Source organism: Grammomys surdaster, unplaced genomic scaffold (assembly GCF_004785775.1).
Source record: "Grammomys surdaster isolate TR1022 unplaced genomic scaffold, NIH_TR_1.0 124552, whole genome shotgun sequence".
Taxonomy (NCBI): domain Eukaryota; kingdom Metazoa; phylum Chordata; class Mammalia; order Rodentia; family Muridae; genus Grammomys; species Grammomys surdaster.
Window position 1 is genome coordinate 236,180 of NW_021619534.1, and position 27,403 is coordinate 263,582.

Genomic DNA, 27,403 nt, shown 5'->3' on the forward strand with positions numbered 1-27,403 from the left:
CGTGTGACTGGTCCCTCAGGGGGAAGGGATGCCTCAACATGGACCTGCTGAGCCCCCCTCTTCCCCCACACCTCACTATACCTTCATAGAACATATCCCCCCTCTCTTTATCTTTTTATAAACACATCAGGTCAGCTGTTTATAATTCCAGTTGCAGGATATTATCCAACACCTTCTTCTTGTCTCTGTAGGCACAGCACACATGGTGCATGAACATACATATAAATAAAACAGCAGTATACATAAAATAAAAAATTTTTATAAAGAAATCTCAAATAGCAAAGAAGTTCAGCTGCCCCTCACAAAATTCTACTTATGAAGGACCTGCTTCTAATAGATGGTAGATGTTTTCATCTTTCCACTGCAAAAGCACTACACCCAAGTGAACATGCATGCACAGCTACTCTAGTTGCTATGTACAGCATGTTCACATGCATCAGCTCCTGTGCTTGAGACATTTCTATGCTGGTGCTTACAGACCCGCCTTGCTCTCTGTATTGCCTGCTTAGTTCTTAGAAAACCTTTCTCCAGTGAAACCAAGGGGACTTTTGTATCTTAACACAGTGATATCTTCATGCAGGTACAGTGAGTTGTGAAGCTTCTTACTTGCCAGCCAGGGAGACGTGTCCTTTCCTTTTAGTTTTAGTATTTTCCATGGGTTTGCAAGAAACATTTGTTCTTGTAAGGTAGGACTCAGAGGGCATGCCAGCATTTGGGGAGATTGAAATGGAAGGTGCTTGCAGCCCTTACTTCCATTGTGAGTTCTGGGAGGAGCTTAGGAGAGGTTCTTTTAGAGTCAGATGTTGCTATAGCTTGAGCCTGACTTTTTCCTCTCTGTGCCTAAGCTGTGGGGCTCATGCTGCCCATCACTCTTGGGTGCTGGGCCTTCAGTGTTTGTTTTTTTCTGTACTTGCTCACTTGCTGCACAGCTTGCTGGAAGACAATCACAAGTGGCCTCCTACAAGCTGTTTGCTCAAAAGCAGCATTTCTGGAATTCTGCAGATACCTGTTTTCTGAATGGCACAGATCCATTCTTTCTGAGGTTAACGAGGAACTAGTTAGTCTCAGTTCTGTAGGGATATTGAAAATATCATATCTACTGTTTACACTACACTGAACAGGCTCGGGTAGGGATAATTGCTTGAAAACTTCACAGTACTGTGGCAGGTGAGCTGGACTTTGACGTGCAAGAGCTCCTTGATATACAGCTGGAGCTGAGCAGAGGTTGATGTGACACGGAGGTCTAGAAGAGATGGCATGACAATTGGTTTACTCATTTTCTGTTTCTGGGAAGCACCTGACATCATACAGTTTGTTACCTACCTGAGTTCTGGCCTCGGTTGACCTCTGCTTCTCCTGAGAGCAGGGGTCCTCATTGGTGAACATTGAAAGGATATATGTAAATATTTTTCTTAACCCTTGGAAGTCAAATGCAGCCTTGATGCTCAGACATTAGGTTCAAATCTGAGGCAATGTCTTACTGCCCTTCCTAGCTTGTGTTCTGAGAATTTGCTCTGCAGCCAGCTCTATTGGAGACAGAGTCTGCAAGGTCCCTGGTGAGAAGGCAGCATGTGTGTATAGTTACTTGAATGGAAGGAGGGAGGCACTGGTTTCTTTGGGGTCTGCAGTGAGGGAGACTATGTTAAGGTAGTGTTTTACTGTCTCCAGTGTCCTAGCTTCTTAGGAGGTACAGTGTGCCCACTCTATACTCTTGCCTTCACCTTCTCCTATATGCATGGTAGGGACTGGGTCAGACCTTGGGGGGAGCCGAGGGCATCAGATACTTATCAGAGAGGGCTCCAATTATTTGCTGAGATGTTTGACTCTTTCCTCTTAGTTAGCAAGCCATTAGACAAAACATATGTTAGAACTCTCGTTTGAGAAGGTGGTTTTTTTTTTTTTTTTTGGAGGCTCCTTAAGGACTCAGAGCAGCAATAGAGGCTGAGCCTAGCTGCCTTTACTCGGGGAAGGGAGGGCTGGGCTAGCACATGAATGAGGAAAAGCAAGAGTGAGGATTCTTGGGCCCGGTATTTGGCTGGGATATGGAAGACTGCCCACAAGTCCTCCTAGGAGGTGACATCAAGTGAGACTGTCATGGTACTCTGAAATGTGTGTATTATCTTCTTCTTGTTTCTGGTTGGAGGAACTGCTGGGATCTGACACCACGTCATTCATGTAGATAAAAATGGGCCCTGAGCAGAGGGGCTTAGCAGATAGACATCTTGGTAACCTTGTAGACCCTGTGTATACATACCTGGGCATAGCCTGGGTCCAGGTTTCACCACATGGAACAGGTGTTCCTCTCAGCTTAGGACAGACAGACCCATCATTGGTTTTTAGAGTGTACTCATTTCCCTGGCTTCCCATTCTTCTACAGCTTACGGTTATTTCAGAAGTTTGACACCTTCCGGATTCTGGTTTGTGGCGGGGATGGCAGTGTTGGCTGGGTCCTCTCTGAAATTGACAGCCTCAACCTTCACAAACAGGTACTACAAATAGGTGTTGAGGAACACCCCACTGTGACGGATGAATGGGAAAACCATGTAGGTCAGGGGAGCTGTGAAAACACCTTGGCATCAGGCTCTATGTGTATGGAATGAGTGTGGGGGCTATAGTCCTGGGAGGTGATGTCCCTAATTGTGGCTGCCTCTGTCTTGAGAAGAAAGGAAGAAAGAATTCTCAACCTCTAAAGTTTGAGTTGTGGTTCATTGAACCTAATTGCCTAGTTTTTAACACTAAAGTAAAAATACATTATCCTGATTTCTTACTGTGTTCATTGAATTTTTACCCCCAGTCTCCCTTTTTGGCAATTAGCCATCGTGCATACTGTCATAACCATTGCTCAGATTGTGTCAAAATGCACACCGTTCATCTGATATTCACCTGTGAGTTGGTTACTGAACTGTTGAAATAGTGGTGTGTGTGTGTGTATTTCTATACTCTGCTCCATGAACAGCTCAGAGTGGCAGTTCCCCATGGGATGCAGTGGGAGGATCTGAGTTAGCACTTCTCCTCTAGTGCCAGGAGGTAGAGGGCTGAGACAACCTTGCCAAAATCCTGTTTATGTTCTAGAATCTTCTCTTTGAGGACCCCCTTGCACTTGTCAGGGATGCTCCAGTTCACATTCCAGGTGTCATGGAATCTTCCTTGGCCTTGAGGCTCATTCTTTTTGTTTTGCCCAAGTGTGTAAGCAGAAAGTGTTAATTTAAAATAATACTAATAACAATAATAATAGTAATAATAATGTCAAACACAGTTTTATTGGAAAGCTGTTTTAAATGAATCCCCTGTTCATGGTTTTTGCCTTGTTTTCTGTTGAGGTAATCATATGTACAAAATAAAAATGGCTGTCTCACCATCATTGTTCTGCCAGCACCTCACCTGTCTGTCAGTAAAGATCAGTTTTTTTCCTGCCAGGCGGTGGTGGCACATGCTTTTAATCCTGGCCCAGCACTTGGGATACAGAGAGGCAGATGAATCTCTGTGAATTTGAAGCCAGCCTGGTTTGCAGAGTTCCAGGATAGCTAGCGATACACAGAGGAATACTGTCTTGAAATGACAACAACAAAACAAGACAGACTGATTTTCCTAGTTTTCTGGCTTGTCATTTTTTTCAATTTTTTTTTTTTTGTTCTTTAGTTTTCAGTGATTTTGTGTTTGTCTAGTCTTACTCACCAATCGTATTTTGTGTATTGTCTGGAGAAGAGATGGTCCAGGATTTACTGATAGGCACACCATAACTTTAGGAAAAGAAGCAGCACCCCTCAGTGGTGGGATTACAGTATACAGCCTTGCTGACTGGCTTTTGAGCTTAATGTTTGGCTTGCTAGGAAGGCTATGAATGTGGTTCTTGTACTTAGTCAAGTTCCGTGAACACTTGTTTCCTATGGCTTCTTTGTGCTCTTTGGAGCTCTGTCCACTCTCTCCCCTGCACCCCTGGCTTCCCCAGCCCTGTATGTGGTAGTTAGTATTTCTTCTCCTAGCTTCTAGTACATGCTATATGGTCAAACCTCATGGGTCCCATCCTTCTCCTTCACACTTTTCCTATGGGGAAAGCTTTGTGACTCACTGGAGTTTGATGCCATGTCGATTTGGGGGACACTCTGGGTTTTTTGGGTATTGTAATGTTGCAGGTTTCCAACCTTGCCTGTCACTCAGCTCCTACATTGCCTGAATATCTTCATGCATCCAGGGCCTAAGGAGAAACCCCACAACTATTTCTGATATGTTGGTCTTCCTCTTTCCCCACTTCAAGCTAGTTTCTGGCTTGCCCAAATGACCCCAGCTCTGTTGTATCTCCCCTTGTCTGGGCCATCCATAGGCTGCTGAGAGTGGCCCTCCCTAGGACAGTTACAACCCTTGGTCTCTCTACTGACAGCAGACTTTACTAGAGTTCATACTTGCCCCTTCCTTCTTCTCTGTTCTGCTTTCTTCCCTTACTTTTGCCCTCTGTTAAGTCTAGGAGGAGATAGCAGGGCTGGGGCCAATTTGGGGAACCACTACCTCATAGGTAAATGGGTACAGACTAGTTCTTGTATGTTCTGACAGCCTTAGCATGGCTTTTGATAGGACCTAGAAGTCAGTGGGGGGACTTTTAGTGGTGTGGAATGATACTAGTGACAGCTTTTGGAAAGTGAATTTGGCATCAATGAATGAGATACATAGTAGGGTAGAGAGATGTTTGAGGAGTTACAGAATGATTCCTCAGGTCTGAGTATTTCAGTGTCTTTGGGAAGGGAGAGGTTGTAGAAACCAGGAGGTTTCAAGAATTGATTGCCAAGACATGTAAATAAGTGAGGAAGGGCTGGGGATCCTGGAATCTGTTATTGATCCCAAAGCTCATTTGTCCCCTCTGGTGGACTCTGCTGAGAAGGTACAGGCCACATACTTCAGATCAGACTTCTGCACTTCTTGTGGCTATTGATGATGTCAACAGGGTGGGTGCTGCATGGGAATGGTTCTTAGACTTGGTGTCTAAGGGAATGTTTTCCTCACTGTTTTTCACCAGTGTCAGCTAGGTGTGCTGCCCCTGGGGACAGGGAATGACCTGGCCCGTGTTCTTGGCTGGGGCTCTGCCTGTGATGATGATACACAGCTCCCTCAAATCTTGGCAAAGCTGGAGAGGGCCAGCACTAAGATGCTGGACAGGTGAGTGGGACAGCCAGGATGTGTGAATGGAAGCTGGACCAAGAAGCATTGGTCGCTGTGGCCAAGCTTCTTACTCTTAGACCAATGAGGACTAAGACTAGCCCCAGTCTCAAAAAACCAGAAAACTAAAAGTCAGAATAGAACTAAGGTCAAGGCACCAGACCACAACATTGGAGTGATGAGGGGTTGGATTGGGGGAGAGCCCTGTAGACCCCTGGCTGTCAGTGGGCAGGCTGCAGCTGAGCTGACTTTGGATCTGTGCAGGTGGAGTGTCATGGCATATGAGACCAAGCTCCCTCGGCAGGCCTCTTCCTCCACTGTCACTGAGGACTTCAGCGAGGACTCGGAGGTACCACTGTCTGCTTGCTCTTGCTCTTTCTCTTGTAGTGCTGGGCATGGCGCTTCACACTCAGCACTGAGCTGTCCCCCAGCCCACCACCTGCTATTTTACTTTTTTACTTTTTTATTAGCTTTTTTACTGCATCCCTGCCACTTTTGTGGTTCTGAGAGGGAGTGGAGGAAGAACCTTGGGCTGAGCTTCAGGCTGAGCAGGCTCAACTCTAGGGTTTCATGACTATTGGGAAGTTTCTTAAGTTCTCACCAGGATTTGAGGTGCTTCCGAATGCCTAATCCCGTGTCATGTCTTATGCTCCTTACTGTAGCTCAGCACCTATTGCAGTCTGCTGTTCCTTCCTACACAGCCTCCTCCTGTCTGCTCGTCTTTCTGCCCACCTGTCTCTCTCTGATGTCTGTGCTGCCCTTGCAGTTAGCACACACTGTTTCAGCATCAGTCTCAGTCCTTTGTGCTGAACAGTGGCCACTCTAGGGATTGAGTTTTGGGATCCTGAGGGGTGAGGTTTTGTCTTTATGTCTTGCTAGGTGACTGGTCTGACAAGCCCATGACAAGCCCAAGGGGTCAAGAACAGTAGCAGTCAGCAAGCCAAGTCAAGCTTGCTTTTTATGGCTTCCCAGGTGGAGCATGGTCTGTGCTTTTGTTTTGAGAATATTTGTGTAGAGCCTGAGAAATACCCAGGGAAATGTCTGAGACTCTGGCACAGATGATTTCTCTTTGACCTGTGAGAAAGCTTGCTGGCTATGGGGAGGGCAGAGAGCAGTGGTGCTCTCCTGGCTGTGGGTAGAGCTGAGTGAGGCATGAGTGGACAGCTCTGATAGTGTTTGGAGATGGTCTGTTCTGTGAGAGGATGGACCAGAAAGGCCTAAGAAAACTCCCCAGTCAGATACTAATGGAACTTACCATTGATTGTGAGACTGTTTTGGTATGATTACAGGTACAGCAAATTCTCTTCTATGAAGACTCAGTTGCAGCCCATCTTTCAAAAATCTTAACTTCAGACCAGCATTCTGTGGTAATCTCATCAGCCAAGTGAGTAATGGAGCTCTGGGGACTCAGAGAGGTGGCGAGTGTGCTGCAGCTATATGAGCCAGCCACGCTGCCCTTGGTAGAAAGGCAGCGAGTGTGCTACAGCTATATAGGCCCAGCCATGCTGCCCTTGGTTTCCTACAGAGTGCTCTGTGAGACAGTGAAGGACTTCGTGGCTCGAGTGGGCAAGGCCTATGAGAAGACGACAGAGAGCTCTCAGGAGTCTGAGGTCATGGCCAAGAAGGTAGGTTTCTGGGCACAGGGTAGGTGGAGCAGCAGGTACACAAGAGCTTGCTCTCCATGCCACTTTTTCTTGAATCTAGTGCTCTGTTTTGAAAGAGAAACTGGACTCTCTCCTCAAGACCTTGGATGATGAGTCTCAGGCTTCATCCTCTCTGTCCAACCCACCTCCTACCATTGCTGAGGAGGCTGAGGATGGGGACGGATCAGGCAACATCTGTAGCTCTACTGGGGACCATCTGGTGGGCTCGGCATGTCCCTCCCGGCCACAGATCTTCCGGCCCCGGGAGCAGCTAATGCTGAGAGCCAACAGCCTGAAGAAAGCAATTCGCCAGATTATAGAGCACACAGAAAAAGGTAATGGGTCTCTTAGTCCCTAGGTGGCACTAGAGTTTCCAAATTTCCTGGGTGTAGTTATAGACCAAGAGTGGTACGTGAAAGTCATTTTGGCCCAAGGACTTCCTCACCTCCATGGTCATATGACATTTCCCAATCCTACCTCACTGTCTCCTACCTTCTCTCACTGCCCTGGGACAGCACTTGATACCATGCTTTCCCTCTCACTTTACCAACTCTCCTCCTGTCACTCTGAGCAGCGCTACCTCTTCTTGCTTCTGACCCTGTGGTCACACCACACTTCGTCACCGTGTGGCCATACTACCCACTTTCTGGCTAGGGCCTCTAGTTACTCTCTTCACCTCCACGTCCTCTTGTGTCAGAGTCCTTCTCTCCAGCCTGTTAGCTGGAGTGCCCAAGTCCTAGGACATTAACTGAGCTAGGGAACTGAACTAAGTATGTTGTGGTGGAGATTTTGGGTCTGAGCCTTGGGCCAGACTACCATTGAGAAGAGAGTCTTAGCAAGAATGTTCTTTCTTTACCAGCTGTGGATGAGCAGAATGCCCAGACCCAGGAGCAGCAGGATTTTGTCCTAGGCCTTTCTGAATCTGAGAAGAAGGACCTAAAAACTGACAATAGAGTGTGCACATCATCTGCCCTTAGTGAGAGCTGTGTGGCTGCCAAGGGGAGGAGTCAACGCAAAGGTATGGCTGTGCTTTGGTTTGGGCAATACTTGGTGAGCTTGTCATGGACACTTTAGAAGGTACTTTTTCTCTTTGCTCTGGCCATTGGAGTAAATTGACATTCTCACCTGTAGCCTACACCTGTACCACCTTCATGTCACCAAGGTATGATTAGTAGAGGCAAGTGCACTGTATCACCTGTAGGAAACAGGGCCTTCCCTGCTGAGGACCATCCCTGTCCTCCCTGTATGTCCTTAGAGCCTTCTTATGGCTGCTCATAAGTGTCTGGCAAAACTGAGACCTTCATCTCTCTCGGAATAGACCCCAGCAGAGGTCTTCAAAAGGAAGGGCTTCTCCCCATCAGCTGTCATGGTGCTGTGGGAGAGGGAAGGGGGCTTTTCCCCACTTATGCATAGACATAACAGTATGTCTAGAGTAGACATACTGTTAATTAGCATCAGAACTCTGTGCCTTCTGTACCCAAACTATAATTAGGGGTCAGCCCCTCTCTGTCCTCATACTGCTGTCCAGGTCTGTGTCCTTTCAAGATGAGCCAGGCCCACAGTGGACGTGTGACTACTCTTCCTTCACCTTTTCCCAGGGACTCTTCATCGTACATACTACAGGCTAATGAGTGGCTCAGAACTCTCCTTCTTTCCCACAGCCCTACTGTCTGTTCATTTTGTTGTGACTCCTCTTAGCTGTGTTCTGCTTTGGACAGTGTCAAGTGTGTTGTCCTGTTTTACAGCATCCAGGGCCCCTTGTGAAAAGCTGATGAGCAAAGGTCTGTCACTTGGCAGCTCTGCCTCGCTCCCTCCTAATACAGGAAGCCGGGACAGCCTGCCTGCTCTGAACACCAAGATCCTATATCCAAGTGAGTGACCCAGTCCCCCCTGGGGTGAGTCTTAGTCAGGGGGGTGGGGTACAACGGAGGCTAGAAGTGCTTGCTGGCCTTGGCTGGGCTTGTGGCACCCTGTGGTCTTGGAAAGAATAAGACTATTGCTGTCCTTGGAGATCTTGCAGGTCCATGGAAATATACGCAGAACTCTGTAGCTTAACTTATGTGACTGTGTGAAAAAGGCCTTTTTGGCTGTTTAGTGTTTTTTATTCCTTAGCAATTTCATACATGTATATAATGTGTTTGACCATATATACCTCTAACACTTCCTGCCAGACCACCACAATGGCCCTCCAATGTACTCTCCCTACTTTATGTCCTTTTTTTTTTCTTTCTCTTTTTAGAGTTTTTATAATCCACTGAGTCTAATTAGTGTACATAGGTCTGGGCCACCCGCTGCAGCATGGGCAACCTAGTAGTAGCTGCCTTTCTTCCCCAAAAGCTATCAACTGCCAGTAGCTCCTAGGCCCAAAGCCTTAGGAACCCTTTATCCTATGCCTGGATTCTGACCAGCTTGATGTTGTGTAGGTGATCAGTGCTATGCGGCTGTTATGTCCACTAGCCCATCATTTCAAGCTCTCTTTCCCCATCCTCAGGCTCTAACAGTTTTTTCTGTCCTATTTGCCCCAGCGTTCCTGAATCTTTGGGAGGGATTGATACAGTTGTTTCTTTTAGGGTTGAGCACTCAACACTCATTTATTCTCAGTACTTTGACCAATTAGGGGTCTATACATTAACCACTGCTCACTGGAGAAAGAAGCTTCTCTGAGTTTTTTCTGGGTGTTAAATTCATACTTTTGAGGTGAGTGTAGCACTAATCTATAGGTAGAAACAATTTAGAATATAGTGTGACATCATGAAAAACTTGCAGCAGCAAGTTTTCTCTTAGGACCTATACTCTTCTCAACCATGGAGTGTTGGCCAGGTGTATAGTACTAGGCATGAATCCCCTGTCTGGTGGTGTGGGCCACAAATTTATGTAGAAAGTGATCTACCCCACAGTCGTTATATCACTGTTGCACTAGTGGGCACATCTTCCTGGCAGGTTGGTATTGCAGCATGCAAACAAAGTCTAGTGCTGGGTAAGACCATTGATATCTCCCCCAGCCCCCAACCCCAATAGAACAGACCACATAACACATTTCAGCTCCAAGAAAACTAGCCAGGAGGAGGAGTACTTCCTAGTTATTTCCAGATTAATTTCTCTCTCTCCTGAAGCCCAAGTTTACTGTGTCTTTAGCAAGAGAGGTGTATATATATCTATATCTATATAGATATATATAGATATAGATATATATAGATATATATAGATAGTCACTGTCTTTAGACACACCAGAAGAAGGCATCAGATCCTGTTACAGATGATTGTGAGCCACCATGTGGTTGCTGGGGATTGAACTTAGGACCTCCGGAAGAACAAACAGTCAGTGCTCTTAACTGCTGAGCCATCTCTCTCTCTAGCTCTTGGGCAAGAGAGTAGTTTTGGTGGACAACCAAAAGCAATGTCAATAGCCCATGTTGTTTTGGTAGCTCTTGGACTCTTGACCAGTAATAACTTACAGTGTAGTATCCCAAGTCTAGAAAGGTACTTGTTTAAATAAAAGGCATGTAATGTACAAACAGTGCCAGGTAAATGAAAGAGACAGTTTTTATGTGTGTTCTGGGTGTTAAATTCTACTGTCCGATGTAACTTATTTTAATGTGGGATGGTAGTGGTGATTTTGAATTGTTAATCAAATTGGAGTGCTTGTTAATAATGTTGTCCTGTAGGGTATGTGGCACCAACCTTAGAGATCTGTCTTGCTCCATCTAGAGCACCTGGCCAAGTACCTCTTCCTCTTCCCTTGCAGGTGTTCGGGCAGGGATGTCTGGCTCCTTGCCAGGGGGCTCAGTCATCAGTCGCTTGTTAATTAATGCTGATCCCTTTAATGCTGAACCTGAAAACCTGTAAGTATGAGGCAGTACCAGTGGGGCATTTTGTTAGGATGCAGAGAACAGAGGTCTGATTCACAATCAGTCAGAGCCATCAGTGGACAGCGGGCTCTTTTTCAGCTGTTCTTGGACATGTACCTGAGAGCCTTCCCTGTAGGCTAACATAGGACAGCAGAGGACAGACCTAATATTGTCCTGTCCCAGGCCCTGAAACAGGCCAGATCAGTATTGACTGTGTTGATACTTCTTTACTCACTACATTTTGTCCTTGTCTCTTGTCTCGTGGTGTCGGCCCTTTCTTCAGTGATGTAGCTTCCAGCATTTCCGGATTGAAATTTTCCAGGTGGTTGTTCCCTGGGTGTTAAGAGTTCCTAGAGACAGTGTCTTACTTTGAGGATTTTAGTGAGAACGTCTGGTGGCTCCTCTATGCTGTGTTCCAGAGGTGGCGTGGCCTCTTCTACCATGTTGTGAGGCTGTAAAGACATTTGCATAGTGGTTTAATGCTGTGCATATTAGAGCTCTCGTGGATGGTGTTTCTCACACCAAAGGAGACAGTATTTTAGTCATCTTTTTTTCTGCTACTGATGGCAGCTTTGTGGGCAGCTAGAGGCTGGTGGCAACTGACTATAAGTTGCCTGCTCTTACTGTCTGGTGTGATGATGGATTACTTGTGTGGTTCACAGATGGCCTGTTTTTTGAAGGGGCTCTTAAGTCTCCAGCCTAGCGGTGCATGGGTCTCTGCTCCTGGTCTAGTCTTGTGCTCAGATTCTGATGTATTTCCTTAGCAGAGGCAGAGCCATAGTTCCTCTGGGAGCAACACTCTTGGGGCCTTGAACCAGGAGACCTCCTTTGTTTACCTCCTTTGATGTCATAGAAGGCCCCCTCTGTGGCCAAGCCTGTTTTCCCCGTCTCCGTCATGGGCTTCTGCTTCCTCCTTGGATCCCTGCACCGAGCCTTTCCTGCTCTTGTTCTGTATTGCACCCTATTTTCTGTATTACTTTGTTTTTTTTCTTCATAGGATCTATAAATACTGCTCATCACATGCTCTTTAGTTTAGAAAGTAATTTGGCCCCAGAGCTCTACTGAGCAGTCACAAGGCACTTGAACTAGATGTATGATCAGGAAGGACTCTTGCTGTACAGATTGATTCTCATCAGGTTGCAAAAAACATAACCTAAAATGTATTAGAATTCTAGCAAAAACTTGACGGAGCCCCTCTTTTTGTCCAGTGTCTATGAGTGTTTTCAGAATTTATCTTCCTCACAGTGTCTGTCACATGGGCTTGGGGGAGGGCATGGGGTAGGACACACCTCTGGCTCTAGAAGTGTAGGTGAGTGCGTGGACAGTGCCACAGAAGTGTCATCAGAAGTGTTTTAGGGAAGGGAGGCTTTTGGCCTTGGTACAGGGGTTTTCAGTCACTGCCCTTTTCACCTCAGAGACTGGTTGGACAGTTTAGCAGTGCTAGAAAAGCATGCTGTGAAGACCTCTGGGAAACAGGCTGGCAGTGCTTCAAGGGCAATCCAGAGGCCGTGTGTCCCAGTGGTTCTGCCCATGGTACAAACTCTTACCGATTCTAAAACACATGTCTACAGCAACATGGGTACTAGTGTTCACAAGTCATCACTAGAACACAGATCAATTGAATGTTTATCATGATGATGATCATCATTAATGATGACAGACACAATGTAGTAAAGCCACATGATAGAAGATTGCTTTGCATACAGGTAAACTGTGGATAAAGGGAAGAAGCCAGCGAACACTGTCTCATTCCATTTGACACGTTCTGGTTAGGCAAACCCAGAAGATCAGTAATTTCTAGGGCCTGAACAGCGAGGAAGTAGGAGCCAATGCAAGTGATGATGGTTATGAAACTGATGAAAAGACTCTGAAATGTACTAGAAACTGTTGAGTCATGTACTTTGACGTGGGAGTGACATGATATGTGAATAACATCTTGGTAGAGCTCTTACCAAAACAAACAAATACCCCACACAAACCCTGAGTTAGGGCCCTGGATTCAAACTCTAAACACAGGAAAAGGAAACAAAACAAACCTAAGTGAAAACAACAACAAAACATGGAAAAAGCCAGGAGTTTTGTTCTGCGGGAGAATGGCAGGATAGTCACAGAGGAACCTGTCAGGTAGAGCCATTGAGAGACTTTAAACTCGCCTTTGCAGAGAATACTACACAGAGAAGTGTGTCATGAACAACTATTTTGGCATTGGCTTGGATGCAAAGATATCTCTGGACTTTAACAACAAGCGTGATGAACACCCAGAGAAATGCAGGTATGTACTCCTTATTGTCAGTAGAAGTGTGGAGAGGCAGCCAAGAAGCCAGCTCAGAAGGGGAGGGACTCCACCCCTGGATTGGCCATCTTGGGCAGACTGAATATCAGGAAGCCAGTGATGTGTATGACTGTAGTGGGCTGTCTCTTACCCAGCATTGGAGTCAATGATTGATGTGTTGGAGGAAGGTGACATGAGTGTGCTGCAAAGTCACCATCCCAGCACTCTTCATGGGGATTTGGGGATTCAGAGATTATTTTCTCCCTTGTGCTTTTCTTTGTTTTATTTATTTACTTGTGTGTATGGGTGAGTGTGGATGAGCAGATGGGACAGAGTGCATGTGTAGAGGTCAGAAGACCACCTTAGGTGTCATGTGGTCCTTGGCTTACAGTGTGTTTTGAGACAGTCTTCTATTTTTCACTGCTGCATTCCTGGCTGACCTGTCCTTGTGGTTCTGGGAATTCTCCTGTTCTGCTTCCCATCAGGCCTTGGTGCCCTGGGATTTCAGATATGCTCTTTTGCATCCAGTTGTATGTGGGTTCTGGAGATTCAAATGCTGGTCCTCATGCTTGCACAGAAAGCACTTTATCCACTAGTCATCTCTCCAGCATAATTTTATAGCCACAATTCATGATAGATAATTTCTTTTCTGAGGGTTACTTACTTCCTTTTTAGAGTGTGATTGCTTTCTTAACAGTGTCAGTTTGTAGCATACTTCGTTGTTGCTAAATTTACTCTTCTTACATGTCTGAGAAGCCCAGACTGTTTTGTTCCAGTGTCCTGCTGTTCACAGTTGCTGAGTCCCCAAGCTTCATAACAGTAATTCAGGTTATTGTAAGAGAAGCCCTGTCCAAGGTGGCATTTCTTTTTCTAGGAGTCGGACTAAGAACATGATGTGGTATGGTGTCCTTGGCACCAAAGAGCTGCTGCACAGAACCTACAGGAACCTGGAACAAAAGGTCCTGCTGGAGGTGAGTGGTGGCCTCCTGGCCTGGTGGGTGAGCTCCCAACCTTGGATATAATCATTTCCACTGAGCCTTGCCTCATCATCCCTGAGGAGCCCTTGCCTTGCCCCAGGCCCACCAGCATATCAGATTGGTGCTAGGAAGAACTGGCACATGCTGATATTGCTTTTTTCTCTCCATCTGCCTTTCTGCGGCACAGTGTGATGGGCGTCCTATTCCCCTCCCAAGTCTTCAAGGAATTGCTGTCCTCAACATTCCCAGCTATGCTGGAGGGACCAACTTCTGGGGGGGCACCAAGGAAGATGATGTACGTATGGGGTTTGAGGTGGGTGGGCTGGGCTTAGCAAGGTCAGTGAGGTATGACTAGATGCGATATCTCCTTGGTCCTGATAGTGGGCATGGTGGAGGACCAGACAGACAGGTCCCTCACCATTGGCCTAGTGTCTAGAAGGCAGGTCTAGCACAAGAGCAAGTGAGAAGCAGCTAAGACTTGAAGGGAAACTTAAGTTGGCCAAATTGGCAGCCACTAGATGGTGAATATTTCATTTTGGCAGAAGAAAGAAGATGTGGAAGCTCAGAAGCAAGAAGGGGCAGAGCACGTAGAGGACAGTTCCCCACTGCAGTGTGGATGTGTGCAGGGAGGAGGGAGATGCCTGTAGGGTCTCATTGCATGAGGCAATAGAAGCCAAAAGCAGGAGTCTGGAATTTATGCCAAGAACATAGGAAGATATTGACAGGCTTTAACCAGGGTTTGCATGTAGTTAAAAAAAACCAGCTAGCACTTACTGCAGACTTATGTGTAGGCTCCTGTTCTGAGTACCTGGAACCTGTTCACACTTTCATTCTATATACCTCCCCGTCCTAAGGAGCAAGCAGTATTATCTCCCTTTAAGGAAGGAGGACATGAATAATTTGCCTGAGGTCTCATATCTAATAAATAGCACGTTTGAGAGGTAGTCTCAGGCAATGGGCTTCTGGGTAACAGATACCCAACCCTGCACTACATTCACCACCATCACTGTACCATGTGTGGGTGTGGGCTTGTCTGTCTCATCAGAACCCCAAGAACAGGAAGCAGAGCAAGAGGGGCAAGAGGGAGACTCGTTTGGGGAAGTGAGGCAGACAGCTTTCATGCTGGCCCTTTCAGACTTTTGCAGCTCCATCATTCGATGATAAGATTCTGGAGGTGGTTGCTGTGTTCGGCAGCATGCAGATGGCTGTGTCTCGTGTAATTAAGCTACAGCATCATCGGATTGCCCAGGTACTGGCCATGCTGTTCTAGAGGTCGAGCCCACCCCCTTCTGGGACTCATCCCTATTTGGAGAGGCAGGGCCTGGCCTAGGATTCTTGGATTTGCTCACAATAGAGACCCAAGGAAGAGAGATGCCTAACTAGGACCTAAATGCAGCCCCACCCTGCCTCTCTCTCCCACTGAGTGCTCTGATTCTTGCTGAGGTAGAAAAGGCCAAGCTGAGCCTGGTCTGCTGCAAGAAGCAGTGCAGTGTGGACATGGATCTGTCCATGGCAGTGAGTAAGCCCACCAGGACTTGACAGATAGCTCTGAGGATAGCCAGAGAGGGCAGTCAGGTCAGGGCTCCTGGCTTTAATTCTGACAGCACTGAGGAGCTGGTACAGGTCCACCCACTTTGGGGGTGCAGGGAAGGAGTGACTGTACATACAGTGCAGTGCTGATAAAATCTATTTCGGTGAGATTTGCTGGTGTCTTCCTGCATTCTATTGGTTCCCAAACAGTCAGCTGTTTAAAGTTTACCTTTTTGTTTTGGGGCACATTTTTGTAAAAAGAGTTGCAGAAGCCTCAACTGATAGACTTGAGTTGTCAGTCTGCTGTTAGACTTTGGTCTGCCCTGGGGATGTTTACATCTGTCAAGGACCATGACTCTTTGACTCCTTTAATCTGATATCCCTATCTGCACCCAAGATCTTCTGGATCTACCTATCCCAGACGTCTGGGGAGGAAACAGTGGGGCCAGAGGGGGCAACAGAGCAGAGGCTAGAAAAGGAGGGCCAAGTAAATGGCTGTGGGTAAGGGGTGGGAGTGCAGACACTCAGAGCAGCACAGCCTATGGGCACTTTAAATCTCCTGGCACGGGAATAATAGTATGGCATCTGTTCAGTGTCGCACAGTGAAGATCTCCATCCTGGGGGATGAGGGCGTTCCTGTGCAGGTGGATGGGGAAGCCTGGATCCAGCCACCTGGGTACATTCGGATTGTGCACAAGAACAGGGCACAGACTCTGACCAGAGACAGGGTAAGAGCAATTGCCAACAAGGCCGGGGGGGGGGGGGGGCAATCTGGGTTACCAGTGGCTTACTCATGGGCTCCCCTGTACATTCATAAAAGAGACAAAGGGGTTTCTTCTTTGTTCTTGAATTTCTCTTCACCATAAAGAGATTAGCTGACATAGTGATATGCCCTGTAGTCTCAGTAATCTAGAGACAGAGACCAGCTAAGTTTATATAGACATGTTTCAAAAGACACAAAGTTAAATTAACATCCTTTCTATACATAGCTTTTACCTTGCTGAACCCCTGTGTGCTGTGGGTAGATGGTATGCTCACCCTCTGGAGGGCACAGGAGGAAGTCTGACTCTGGGTTCTGTCTCAGGCCTTTGAAAACACCTTGAAGTCTTGGGAAGACAAACAGAAATGTGAGCTGCCCCGCCCACCATCCTTTTCCCTGCACCATGAGATCCTGTCTGAGGAGGAAGCCACCCAGATGGATCAGTTTGGGCATGCAGCAGGAGTCCTCATTCACAGGTAGGCTCTGCTGTGTTCCTTTAGACCTTGCAGGCTTTGTGGCCTGGTCCTGTGTGCTGGCTGTGCTTTACTGTGGGGGCTGAGCCTGACTTCTCTGGTTTAGTTTGCTTCCTTAGTCTTCTTGTTTATTATTCAGGTTTTTACAGTGAAGACATAAGATACACAGGGATTTTTCTGAGCCACTAAAGCTTTAAATCCCATGCTGGGTTTCTGAGAAAGGCCACAGACTGCTCTAGAGAGTAGTGTGTACCCTGCTCTGGTATTTATACAGGAAAGTCAACAGGCTTTTTCTTGTTTTAGCTGTGGTTTACAAGTGGTTTGTAGAACTGCCGTTGCCCTTGTGGCATTGCCACTGTAGGCTCCTCCCTGCTCAGTTGGGCTCTCTAGACCTTCTGGTCCTTTCAATAGCTTAGCCCCTCTTAGCTCTCAGGAGTGCCCTTGGCTGTCCATTTTTTGTTTCTCTTTGACTTTTTCTTTGGCTCTGGCTATGGGTTCTCTGTGTGTTCTTCCTGGAAGAACAGCATTACTTTGTTCTGGTGAGCAGAGGCTTCAGGCTGCTTAGCAGGCCAGTTTCTCTCTGGTCCTTGAGGGCATCTCTGGCACCTCTGCCTCCATGCTGTTGTCTCTAGACAAGCAGCTGATACTGGTGCAACCCCATTCTACTCCTTCCCGTGTCAGCCATGTTCATCTAGCTCCTTGTTATAGGAACTGTGGCCCTGTCACCTTGTAGTCCCTGGTAGCCCAGGAAGGCTGGCTGCTAGGAAGGCATGCTTACTAGGTCAGCCTTCTGAAAGCCACAAGTATGTGCTTCACACAGTATGTGCAAGTTGCTCTCCAGCTTTTCTCCCAGCATGCTCTGTTCCATCCCACCTCACCCAGCTTCTCTGAGATACCCCTGGTTGACTCTTGGTCTTACTCAGGCTGATGTGGCTTCGAGCTCATCAGCACACCAGGTTTCTCTCTCAAAGGTGTGCCTAACTTGAAGTTCCAGAGTGTCTTAGCATAGTGCAGCATCTGTGTCCCCGAGTTTATTGATTGCCAGCCTGCATGCAAAGCTGTTTGCTTGCTTTTCATTTTATGAGAGATTTTATTTTATACATTTTTCTCCCCGGAAAAGCTAGGATTTGGTATCAGATTTCCCATAAAAGTCCACTATTTGTTGTTATTGGGATGTGATATGCCTGTGGCTGTGACTGAGAGGCCGTCATGGCAAAGCTGCTATCTCCACTGGTGTGTCATACTATCCTCATTGCATATATCCTCTGGGTGTGTTCATAAGCAGTGTGTAAGGCCTGATATGTGCCTCTTTCCTTCAGCATTCGGGAAATAGCACAGTCCCACAGAGACATGGAACAGGAACTCGCACATGCTGTCAATGCCAGCTCCAAAGCCATGGAGCGAGTATACGGCAAGCCCAGAACTGCAGAGGTACTTAGTCTTTTTGGGTCTGGCTCCTCACCTTTACAGCTCTGGACCTTTCCTATGGATGCACTTGTTCTTTGCAGGGGTTGAACTGCAGCTTTGTTCTGGAGATGGTGAATAACATCAGAGCCTTGCGCAGTGAGACGGAGCTGCTGCTGGCTGGGAAGATGGCCCTGGTGAGCTGATAATCAACAGGAGGGTTCTGGCTGTATGTGAGGTGTATGTCCAGGGTGCTAGACACGTAGGATAGCAATTTTCAGTCCAGGGTCCTGAGCCTGAAGAAAGGGTGCTCAAAACCATATAGTGTGGCCATTGGGTTGTGGCCAAACTCTTTGACAGCATCTCAGCCAGCCCAGGGTGTTGTCAGATGTTAAAGATGACTTTAACAGTGTCTGTGTGGCTAGGTTCCAGTCATAACCTTGGTGTTCTGCACTATCATCTGTCTCCACTCAGCATGTGAAACTGGCTGCTGAGTTAATCCTTAGTTCACTCGGCAGGAGTGGGGGTGTTGCTGGGCTCTAGGAGCTTGCTCAGATGGCTGGCCACTAGCCTGCATATGACATGGAAGAGCATTGCTGGAACTAGTACTAGTTCTGTCCCACTCTACACACCAAAGAGGTGCTGTCCTGAATGCCCAGATGTTGCATTAGCTGCCTCCTATGCTTGTGCAGGAGGAGCATGGCCTGCCCACTTGGTGACAGAACCCACAGGGACTGCAGCTGGCTGGGTACTAGGGATGCTGCATGTGGCTTCCCTAAGCCAGAGCCAAGGTCCACCCATCCTCACCTATTCTTCAAGGAAGGGACATTCTGGGCTCAGGCCTTACCTTAGCTTCAGTTCTGCTAAGTTTTTTATAGCAACCAAGGATCTTGATCTAAGTCTTACCACCTGCTTGGCTGGTCCAGGTTTGCTGTGTTTAGCAGCTCCATTTCTCTCTCCCTCCCTCTGGAGCAGCAGTTGGATCCCCCTCAGAAGGAACGGCTCGGGGCTGCCCTAGTTGAGATGGACCGGCAGCTCAAGAAGCTGACAGACACTCCCTGGCTTTGCCAGCCCATGGAGCCTGGTGAGGAAGAGGTATGTGGGTTCTGTACATAGTTACAGGGTTTAGTGGCTCATGCCATTAGTCCCTGTGTGCAGTATAGTCTTTGAGGCTTTGGAATTGAGGCAGCTGGTTTGCCTTCTGGAGACTTCTCTACTAAAATGGCCTTCAAGGCAGGGAGAAATTTAGAAATGGAAATTTAGGAATTGAGCGTTGGCAATGAAAATGATCCATGATGAATGGGTCCTCACTGACTCTGAAACAGACAGGACGGGGTGGGGTGGGGGGCAGGGGAAGGGAGAATAGGTAGCAAGAGATGGAGCAGTGGGCAGCTTCTTGGAGATTGGTGACAGGAACTCAGTTGCTGTGTCCATTCCCCATTCAGTTTGATCTATGGGTACTTAAGAGATTCTTAATTGTTGCTTATCTGATAGTTTAAATAGACAGGGACCCAGTGCATACTGTTCCTGGATAGAATCCACCTACAGCAGGAGACAGAAGAGGGAAGCATCTGGCAAGGATAAACCTAAGCTTCCCCTGGGCTTCTGGTGTCTTAGAGATGGAACAGAAAGAGCCAAGAGAAAAAGTCATCTTGGCCTCCTATAACCCAGGAGACAGCGTCCTCTTTAACAGTCACAGGAGATAAATGATATGAAACAACACCTCTGTCCAGCTTAGTCTATTGGAACCTTTGACAGCAATATGTAAAAGTTAAGGATGAAGATGTTGGGACTGGAGAGATGGCTTAGTGTTTAAGAGCACATATTGCCCTACCAGAGGACCTGAGATTGGTTGCCATCACGCAGGGAACTCACAACTACTTGTATAACGCCACTTCCCTGGGCACCCATACAAATGTATAAGAACAGATAAGAGTATAAAACATTTAATTAACAAAGTATCTCTTCCTACTCCCAACCCCCAAGTATAGATTAGATCTTGACAATGAATTTCTGACTCTGTGTTTCTTAGTCTCTCCAACAGAGTGTGATGCTGGATCTTACTAAACGCAGCCGCAGTGGTAAATTCCGCCTAGTGACCAAGTTTAAAAAGGAGAAAAACAATAAGAACAAAGAAGTTCACAGTAACCTAGGAGGCCCTGGTATCTGCCCCTCTCCTGTGTCTCTCTCTGGCTGTCAAGGCCAAGTTCTCCTGGTCTCTGCTTTTCTCCTCAGCATTGAGGCTCTTCCCTTTGGTCTTGTGCTATAATCCCTAGTCACATTGGCTATACTAGTCTGTCTTATAGCTGTAAGACTATACCTTGCTTGTTTTCTCTGTCTGGGTACTGACTGATGTCATGCTTTGCTTGAATGCACCTTCCATGGAGACTGTGGGGTGATGGGCAACTGAGCTGACCTGCCTACCCTGAATTTGGGGCTGGAAGTTGGGAGGACAACAGGAATGACGAGACGAACTTGGAGACACAAAACTCTAGACTCAAGACTGCTGGAGTCCTCTGTGCCTGTTTCTTCTGGCAGGCTGCTGATTCCCATTTAATTGACTCACTGATCAAGGTTCTTAAGCTTGGCCCTCCAGGCCACCAGTGATTGTGGGTGAAGAATCAATGGGAAATGGTGCTAAAGAACATTTTTTTCCCCTTTGGATCAGTGAATTGGGTCTTTAAATGTATCTCAGTGGTTGGCCCTAAGTATTGTGTCTGGCACCTTTAGAGGCCAGGGCTGGAATTGGTGTGGCATCTGCTACCATTCAGGGCAGTTCCTGTTTGATTTTTTTGTCTTTGCATGTTTGTCTAGAATTGGGTTTATGTGAATGATGGTGGATCTGACTCTGCATGGCCTAAGTCTCTGCACATCTCCTGTAGTGCTCCAGCTGTGAGCTCCTCTGGAAGCTGGAGGAAATACTGGCTTTAGTCACAAAGATGTTCCCTCTGTGTTTAGTGCTGTTTAATTCCTCTGGGACACAGAGATATCCAAAAGGCTGGTGACTCACCCGGCAGGAGTAATCAGCACTTCTGCAGTGCACATACCTCAGAAGGGTGGCCCTCTTGTCTTCTTTGTACTGCTGGAGCACAGTGCCTGTGGCTGGGTGATGGTTCTGGCTTTTGGGGACATCTTGGGTGACACTGCTGGAATGTCTTGGGTGCTGGCTGCTGAAGGCATCTTGGGTGGCACTGCTGGGTGTCTTGGTGTTGGCTGCTGCCTACTTGGCGCTGGGCTCTGGGCATTCACTGCACTCGTGCTTTTCCGTCTCTGACAGTTCACCTCTGGGGGACAGAGGAGGTTGCTGCCTGGCTGGAGCACCTCAGTCTCTGTGAGTATAAGGACATCTTCACGCGGCACGACATCCGGGGCTCTGAGCTCCTGCACCTGGAGCGGAGGGACCTCAAGGTACTTCACAGGTGTCTTCTCAGAACCCACACCTGCACTTTACACACCCTTTCAACTATGTCTTCTTCCCTGTGTCCTCGCATCACTGGTCATCAGTTTTTCTTAAGCCTTTTTGTGTACCCCAGGGTACAGAGGTCTTTGATGACTCCCTCTGATACAAATAAGTAAGGCCAGGTGCAGACATGATGGGAAAAGCCTTGATCTTCTTAGCCACAAAGCCTTAACTTTAGAAACTAGGGGATACCGCCCTGTGGTCACAGGTTCAGCTGACAAGTTCTAAGTTCTAGTGGTTGTTGGGCCACAGTGCTCCATCATGAGTGAAGATGGAAGAGCGTGCATTCTCAAGGCTGGTTTCACAGGCAACCACTTGGCTCCTGGGCAGCTGCTGCCACTTCACCTCACAGGGAGAAGGGTCAGGTGGTTCATCCTCCCATCCCTGTGCATGTGAGGTCAGGTCTGCACCCACTGCACTTGACTCACATAGCCAAGCCCTGGCCTGCTCAGTCATGCAGAGCTGTTTCTGGGTGGGCATTGCTTCTGGTTGTGTCCAAAGGCAGAAAAGGCCATGGGGGCCTCCTTAACTGGTAGCTCTCCCAACACCACCCACTTGCTGTCAGGCCTCTGTTCTTTGTCTGCTGGCTGTCCTTCACAACAGTAGTCTTTGTAGGACACAGGAACCATGCATTGGGTGTCTGGATGACTGACATTTGTGCTGATTTCCTTTCTATTTCATCCATTGGTCATTTTCCTAATTTGCTCTTGAAAAGGAGACTGAGAAAGCTTGTTGGTGGCAGCCCATTTGTAGAGCCTCTGGCCTGAGCCCTCTTCCAAATATCCATGTTGCCTGTCTTCCTCCTCTGTTGCAGGACCTTGGTGTGACCAAAGTGGGCCATATGAAGAGGATCCTTTGTGGGATCAAGGAGCTGAGCCGGAGCTCCCCTGCCGCCGAGGCCTAGCCTCTGCGTTCTCTGCCTGCATCCTCCGCTCCTCCCGAGACTGAGGCCTAGGGAGGACACTGCCAGCACTCAGCCCCTGGCCTTTCTCATGGTGCTATTCCTTTTGTTAGTGACCGAAAGCCGGACGCCTGTCAATAACAGCTTTGGAGTCTTGAACATACCAACACAGCTACCTTTGAGAATACTTTTCCTAGCTGCAGTCATTTGGAGCAGACTGAGTCAGGTCTACTTGTGGCTCTTGCTAACCTGCCTTGTGGGCCACAGGGAATGTGGTGAATGAAGCCTGACTGCCCAGCACCTGGCACCCCTGCAGAACCTTCTTACCTGGGGCACATGCTCAGATTGTGCTTTCCACTCCTTATCTATGTCCTTTAGTGGCCACACTGGGTTGTGCCATCTTCTGTCTCTGTTGGCTCTCAGAAGCAGAGTTGGGTCTGGCTTCAGTGGCCCTCACCAGAATGTTCTCTGTGCCTGCTACCCACTCTGTGTTTCTTCCCAGCAGCCCCGCAAAGGCAGCCCACTGCTGCTGCCCCCTTTGTTCACGAGGTTTCATCATTTTAAAAAACAAGCTTATTTACTTTCCTGGTTTGAAAGTGGCATGGATGTGTTTCCAGGCTTGTTATATATAGTCTGTGAGGAAGAAGGAAAGTCCTCCTGCTTAGGCCAGGCCTCAGAACACTTGGTTCTCTTCCCTTTGTCCTCTGAGCTGTGAGCATGTGGACACCCCATCTCCTCAGGATGCTACAGGTGTCTGCAGTCCAGTCTGGGGCAGATAAGGATATGAGTTTACACTGACTCAGCATTCCTGTGGAGACCAGGCTTCCTGGGGGCTGGAAATGACATACGCCATGGGATAATGAATAGTCAGTAGGGGCAGTCTGGAGCCATTTCGGGTGGTTTCTCACCTGCGGTGAGGTTTGTTGTCCCAGGAGATGCCTGTGAGACATCTGACCATTGCTGCTGCCCTGCCACTATGTGCTGAGCAGAACTGGCTCTGAGTCAGCAGGTGGCACTATTGGGGGCAGAAAGCTCCCCAAGGCCCAAACTACATCCTGTGGCCAGTTCCCAGGAGAGGCTGCCCCGGCCTTCACTGCCACTGACTTACCCTTCTCCACTTTCAGAGACCGCAGTCCTCCACAGGGACTTGTATAACAGCTGGAAAGGGCTGTAGCTCAGCCCTGCAAGGAGGGCGGCTGCTGGTCTGTGGTCCTCACCAGAGATGACAGGTCTGTGAACTCTGCCCGTGCTTCCCCATCTGACATGGGAAGGAAATGCTGAACTTGGACACTGGGTAGAGTCTGCAGCAGCTCCAGCTGGGAGGCAAGGTTGACCTGCTGTTTGTTCTGCAGACTAGACTCCTTGTTCATCTTCCCTTTACTGATGACAGATCTGAGAGCCCTGGTCAGCAGAGTGGAGGTATGGAGAGGAGCCTACAATGTTATTCCTGCCGTGTTCTGTCCTAGGCCTAGAGTTCCATCCATTGTATCTTAGATGTGGGCTGGGAGAATCTCTGCCATGTGTGTGGATGTTGTTGCCTCCCTGAATGGAAATAGTTTCCATTTTTCCACCTGGGATTCTATTTCCCACCAAGCAGTCAATGTAGACCAGAATGTGGAAGCAGGGATAACCTCAGATAATTCAGAGCCTGTACCAGCCAGATCAGCTGAAACTTAGGTGACTAGGGTCCTGAGAAGCAATTTAGGGCAGTGGCTTTCTTCAGAAAGCTTCATGTTTGGGTGAGGGTGTTAGAAATCATTGTTGTCAGCAAAAAAGTGAGAGGTCCAGTCTGAGTGCTGGAGGGACCTGTCAGGTGGCTGGCCATGGGCTCTCCACAGATGTGTTCTGGCCATCACTACCCTGCCCCCAACACCCAACCCCTAATCCCACAGCAGTTCTTTAGAGTTCTGGAGAGGGGAGAATGAAGGATCCCAAGAAATTGGAGTAAAGGTTTTGTGCCTGCAGGTGGGGCTAACTTAACCCCTCATATTTATAATCTTAATTTATAGTGACCATCTGGAGCAGATGCCTCTTGTATTGTTATGTACATAGTCTGCATCAGAGAGTTGTAAATAAGTTCTTCTGTGTATAATAAAATAAGCCTGTTTTTGATCTTCCAGTAAGCATTCCTGTCCTCATTCCTGTGCTGACAGCTGCTAGCTGTTCTGAAGATAGGCTGACTTGGTGGCTGTAAAGCAAAACAGAGCTATTGTTGTCCAGGGGTCTGCTGGATGTGCAGTTCAGCCAGCACAGCTCTGGGTTAGTTACTAGCAACAACAAAAACTTCTGGACAACAGCTGCCATCCATGCTTCTTGTCAAGGTGTCGTCAGTCACCTTCACACATTGATGTTTAGCTTGCTGGACAGCTGTGCTCCTGAAGGTAGTGTGGCGGTTCTGGTATTGTTGACCTAGAGAGAAGCTAGCAGCTATGAAACCAGTTTTGGACTGTTAGGAAATCCATAGTACCTACCGCCATGGCCCTGGCCAGATCCTATTCCCCAGAATAGTAAATAGAACCACTCAACAGCCAGTTCTTCCAGTACACTTTGCCAGGAGTCTACATTTATTTTAAGCCAAAATATACTTGTTTCCAAATCAGTGTTTGTAATATGTCATGTTTGTTGACTGTCTAGAGTATACGTGGAGAAAAAGACATACACGTTCCTCAAGCATCAGAACATAGGCAGTGTATGACTGAGCTGAGGACCGCAACTTCAAAAATGGTTTATTTTTTTCTTAGAATAGACGAAACGGAAAAAACACTATCCCCCAATTAAACAAAACAAAAACAAACAAACAAGAAACCAACCAAATAGAAAGGCCTGCCAACAGACTTGGGGTGTAGCCAGCACTTGAGGCATGTCTTCTGTCTCTTCCAGGTGCTAAGCGGGTCAGGGAGCCTCTGGCTTCCTGAAAGCAAAGTGTCTGAGCTAGTACATCAGTATGTATTGCCAGAGTCTGGGGTGAAAGGACAAACTAAGGAACTATGTCAGTTACAGTACAAGAAACAGTAGCTAATACCCAGAGGACTCAGTTGTGGTCAAGTAATGTTTACTGTTTGGGTCTCCCAGAACCCCTTGGTGTGTAGCTACGAGGACATGGCCAGAAAAGGTAACTACTCCAAGTCCAACATCTTATAATACAAGTGCTTCAATAGAAGCAGTCACCTAACATGACACCAACTCTGGCAAATGGTGTCTGGAAGACAAGAGGAAGATTAGGATTACCTGCTAAGCATCAGCTCCACAGAGAAGCCAGCATAGCTACACCAGAATGTGAAAAGCCAGCAGGGGCCAGCTGAAGCCCAGGCCAGAGTAAGTTTTTCTTTGTCTTACACCACCTCAGTTCTGCTACATGAAGTAAGAGCTGATAATCTGATGGCCTGACAACTCCTCTTAGGAATACTGTAATAGGCTAAGTCAGCCTAGGGTCCTAAACCTGCCAGTTCAGTAATAGATGCTGTTCTGATAGTGTATTAATTATAGTACATAAATACCAAATCTCTTCAGTTACCTGTGCTGACCGAGAAGGAAGAGGCCTCAGTTTCTCCAGGACAACTGGGAGCCTGGATCTGTTGTGCTGGGCTTCTTTCATGGTCCTGCCTCTTGCTAGAGTGTATAGGTGGTAGACAACAGAGCAGGTGAGTGCCATACATAGCTCTTCCTGCACAGCTGGCTTAGAAGTCCTACTTTGAATTTGGCCCAAGAGGAGGCCCATGGCAGAGTGAGGGCTGGAACTGGGAGTGAAGTCAGGACACACATCCTTTCCTTGCAGCTTCAGTGAGGTGCTAGCACTAGATGACTCACTGGTCACCTCACGAGTGGGTAAGTAACTGACTTTGTGGCTTACCTATCAGATTTGTCCTCTTTGAGCAACTTGCCATTACCCAGAAGTATACCTTCTGGAAAGAGGCCACTGAGGCCAGGTGTGGGAGGTCTATTCTGGTTAGCACAGTGTCTGGGTCTGGGCTGACACTGCAGGTGCATTTGCTTAGTCTGACAAGTGCCATACCTTCGCCTGTCACAAAGCTGAAGACTTGAGATCACTGGCTGTGAAGGCAACCAGCTTGTCTACCATAAACCCACAAGGTGTCTGTCATAGAACTGACAGGACGGTTCTATCTGGAGCACAGGACATAACTGCTGCATGGGGCTATCTGAAGCTTGCAACATGGATGGACAGAGAAGCTTCTGGTCCCCGGGGCCTGGTGGGCATCCCTGCATTGGAGAACACATCGCTGCTCTGTGCACGGTGGACTTCTCGGCTGTGGGAGACAGAAGGTATCATTGATACACAGTCATGGGTTAGGGGCTTAGTTGTTGTTTGTTTGTTCGTTTAAGATTTATTTTTATGTGCGTGAGTATTTTGCCTGCATGCCTGGTATGTGTGGAGGTCAGAAGAGGGCACTAGATCCCCTGGGACAGGGGCTATAAATAGTTGTAAACCACCATGTTTACATGTGTGTGCTGGGAACTGAAGTTAGGTCCTCTGCAAAAGCAGCAAGAGCCATGTCTCCAGCCCCTGTGTTGAGAGTGCTTAGAATGGCTCCCAAATGAATTCCAGATACTAGGGCTCAAGGTAGAATAGAGTTTGCAAGTTGGACACATGTTTTTCAACTGCTCATCTGAGGCCCCAGTTTACTCTCATGTGAGAATGGGGTTCCCCACGTCCTGGCTACACATTGTTATAGGCAGCTGTGCACAATCATTTCACAGCAGAGCGACCTTTTTCTTCCTCACACTTTAAGTTGAAAATTAACATTCACAGTGTACCCAAATCACACCCACATACCTATGTGACAGTTCAGGCAGCTCCCTTTTGCTCCCTCAGTCTCTGTACCCAGAGAACCACCACTCTGACCACTTAGCAAACTAGTCTTCACTGTGCCTTCCAAACACACAGTCATGGGACTGTGGCTCCTGGGTCTGGCATTTACAATGTACAGTACCCTCTGCAGATGCTTCCATGAGACTCGCGCTGAGGGAG

General features: G+C 47.6%; 2 protein-coding genes across 5 annotated transcripts in view; one reads left to right on the top strand and one right to left on the bottom strand.

The window, feature by feature from the left end:
• Dgkd (diacylglycerol kinase delta) overlaps window positions 1-24,539 on the top strand; it is a 93,441-nt gene extending 68,902 nt beyond the window's left edge. Inside the window, exons 10-30 of one of the 2 annotated variants that reach the window (XM_028784652.1) lie at window positions 2,378-2,486; window positions 5,009-5,148; window positions 5,413-5,497; window positions 6,438-6,532; window positions 6,674-6,773; window positions 6,853-7,126; window positions 7,651-7,809; window positions 8,537-8,662; window positions 10,537-10,633; window positions 12,801-12,911; window positions 13,786-13,882; window positions 14,076-14,183; window positions 15,024-15,137; window positions 16,012-16,146; window positions 16,503-16,654; window positions 17,971-18,082; window positions 18,160-18,252; window positions 19,031-19,150; window positions 20,088-20,217; window positions 21,333-21,463; window positions 22,330-24,539. In XM_028784652.1, coding sequence (XP_028640485.1) covers window positions 2,378-2,486; window positions 5,009-5,148; window positions 5,413-5,497; window positions 6,438-6,532; window positions 6,674-6,773; window positions 6,853-7,126; window positions 7,651-7,809; window positions 8,537-8,662; window positions 10,537-10,633; window positions 12,801-12,911; window positions 13,786-13,882; window positions 14,076-14,183; window positions 15,024-15,137; window positions 16,012-16,146; window positions 16,503-16,654; window positions 17,971-18,082; window positions 18,160-18,252; window positions 19,031-19,150; window positions 20,088-20,217; window positions 21,333-21,463; window positions 22,330-22,419 — 2,578 coding nt within the window. In that variant the 3' untranslated portion in view covers window positions 22,420-24,539. The other variant, XM_028784651.1, reaches the window with a different exon arrangement.
• Window positions 24,540-24,951: 412 nt separating this feature from the next.
• Window positions 24,952-27,403, bottom strand: part of Usp40 (ubiquitin specific peptidase 40) — a 70,575-nt gene continuing 68,123 nt past the window's right edge. For 2 of the 3 annotated variants that reach the window (XM_028784653.1, XM_028784654.1), the window contains exon 32: window positions 24,952-26,681. In XM_028784653.1, the coding sequence (XP_028640486.1) occupies window positions 26,570-26,681 (112 nt within the window). In that variant the 3' untranslated portion in view covers window positions 24,952-26,569. The remainder of the gene's footprint in view (window positions 26,682-27,403) is intronic. The other variant, XR_003713644.1, reaches the window with a different exon arrangement.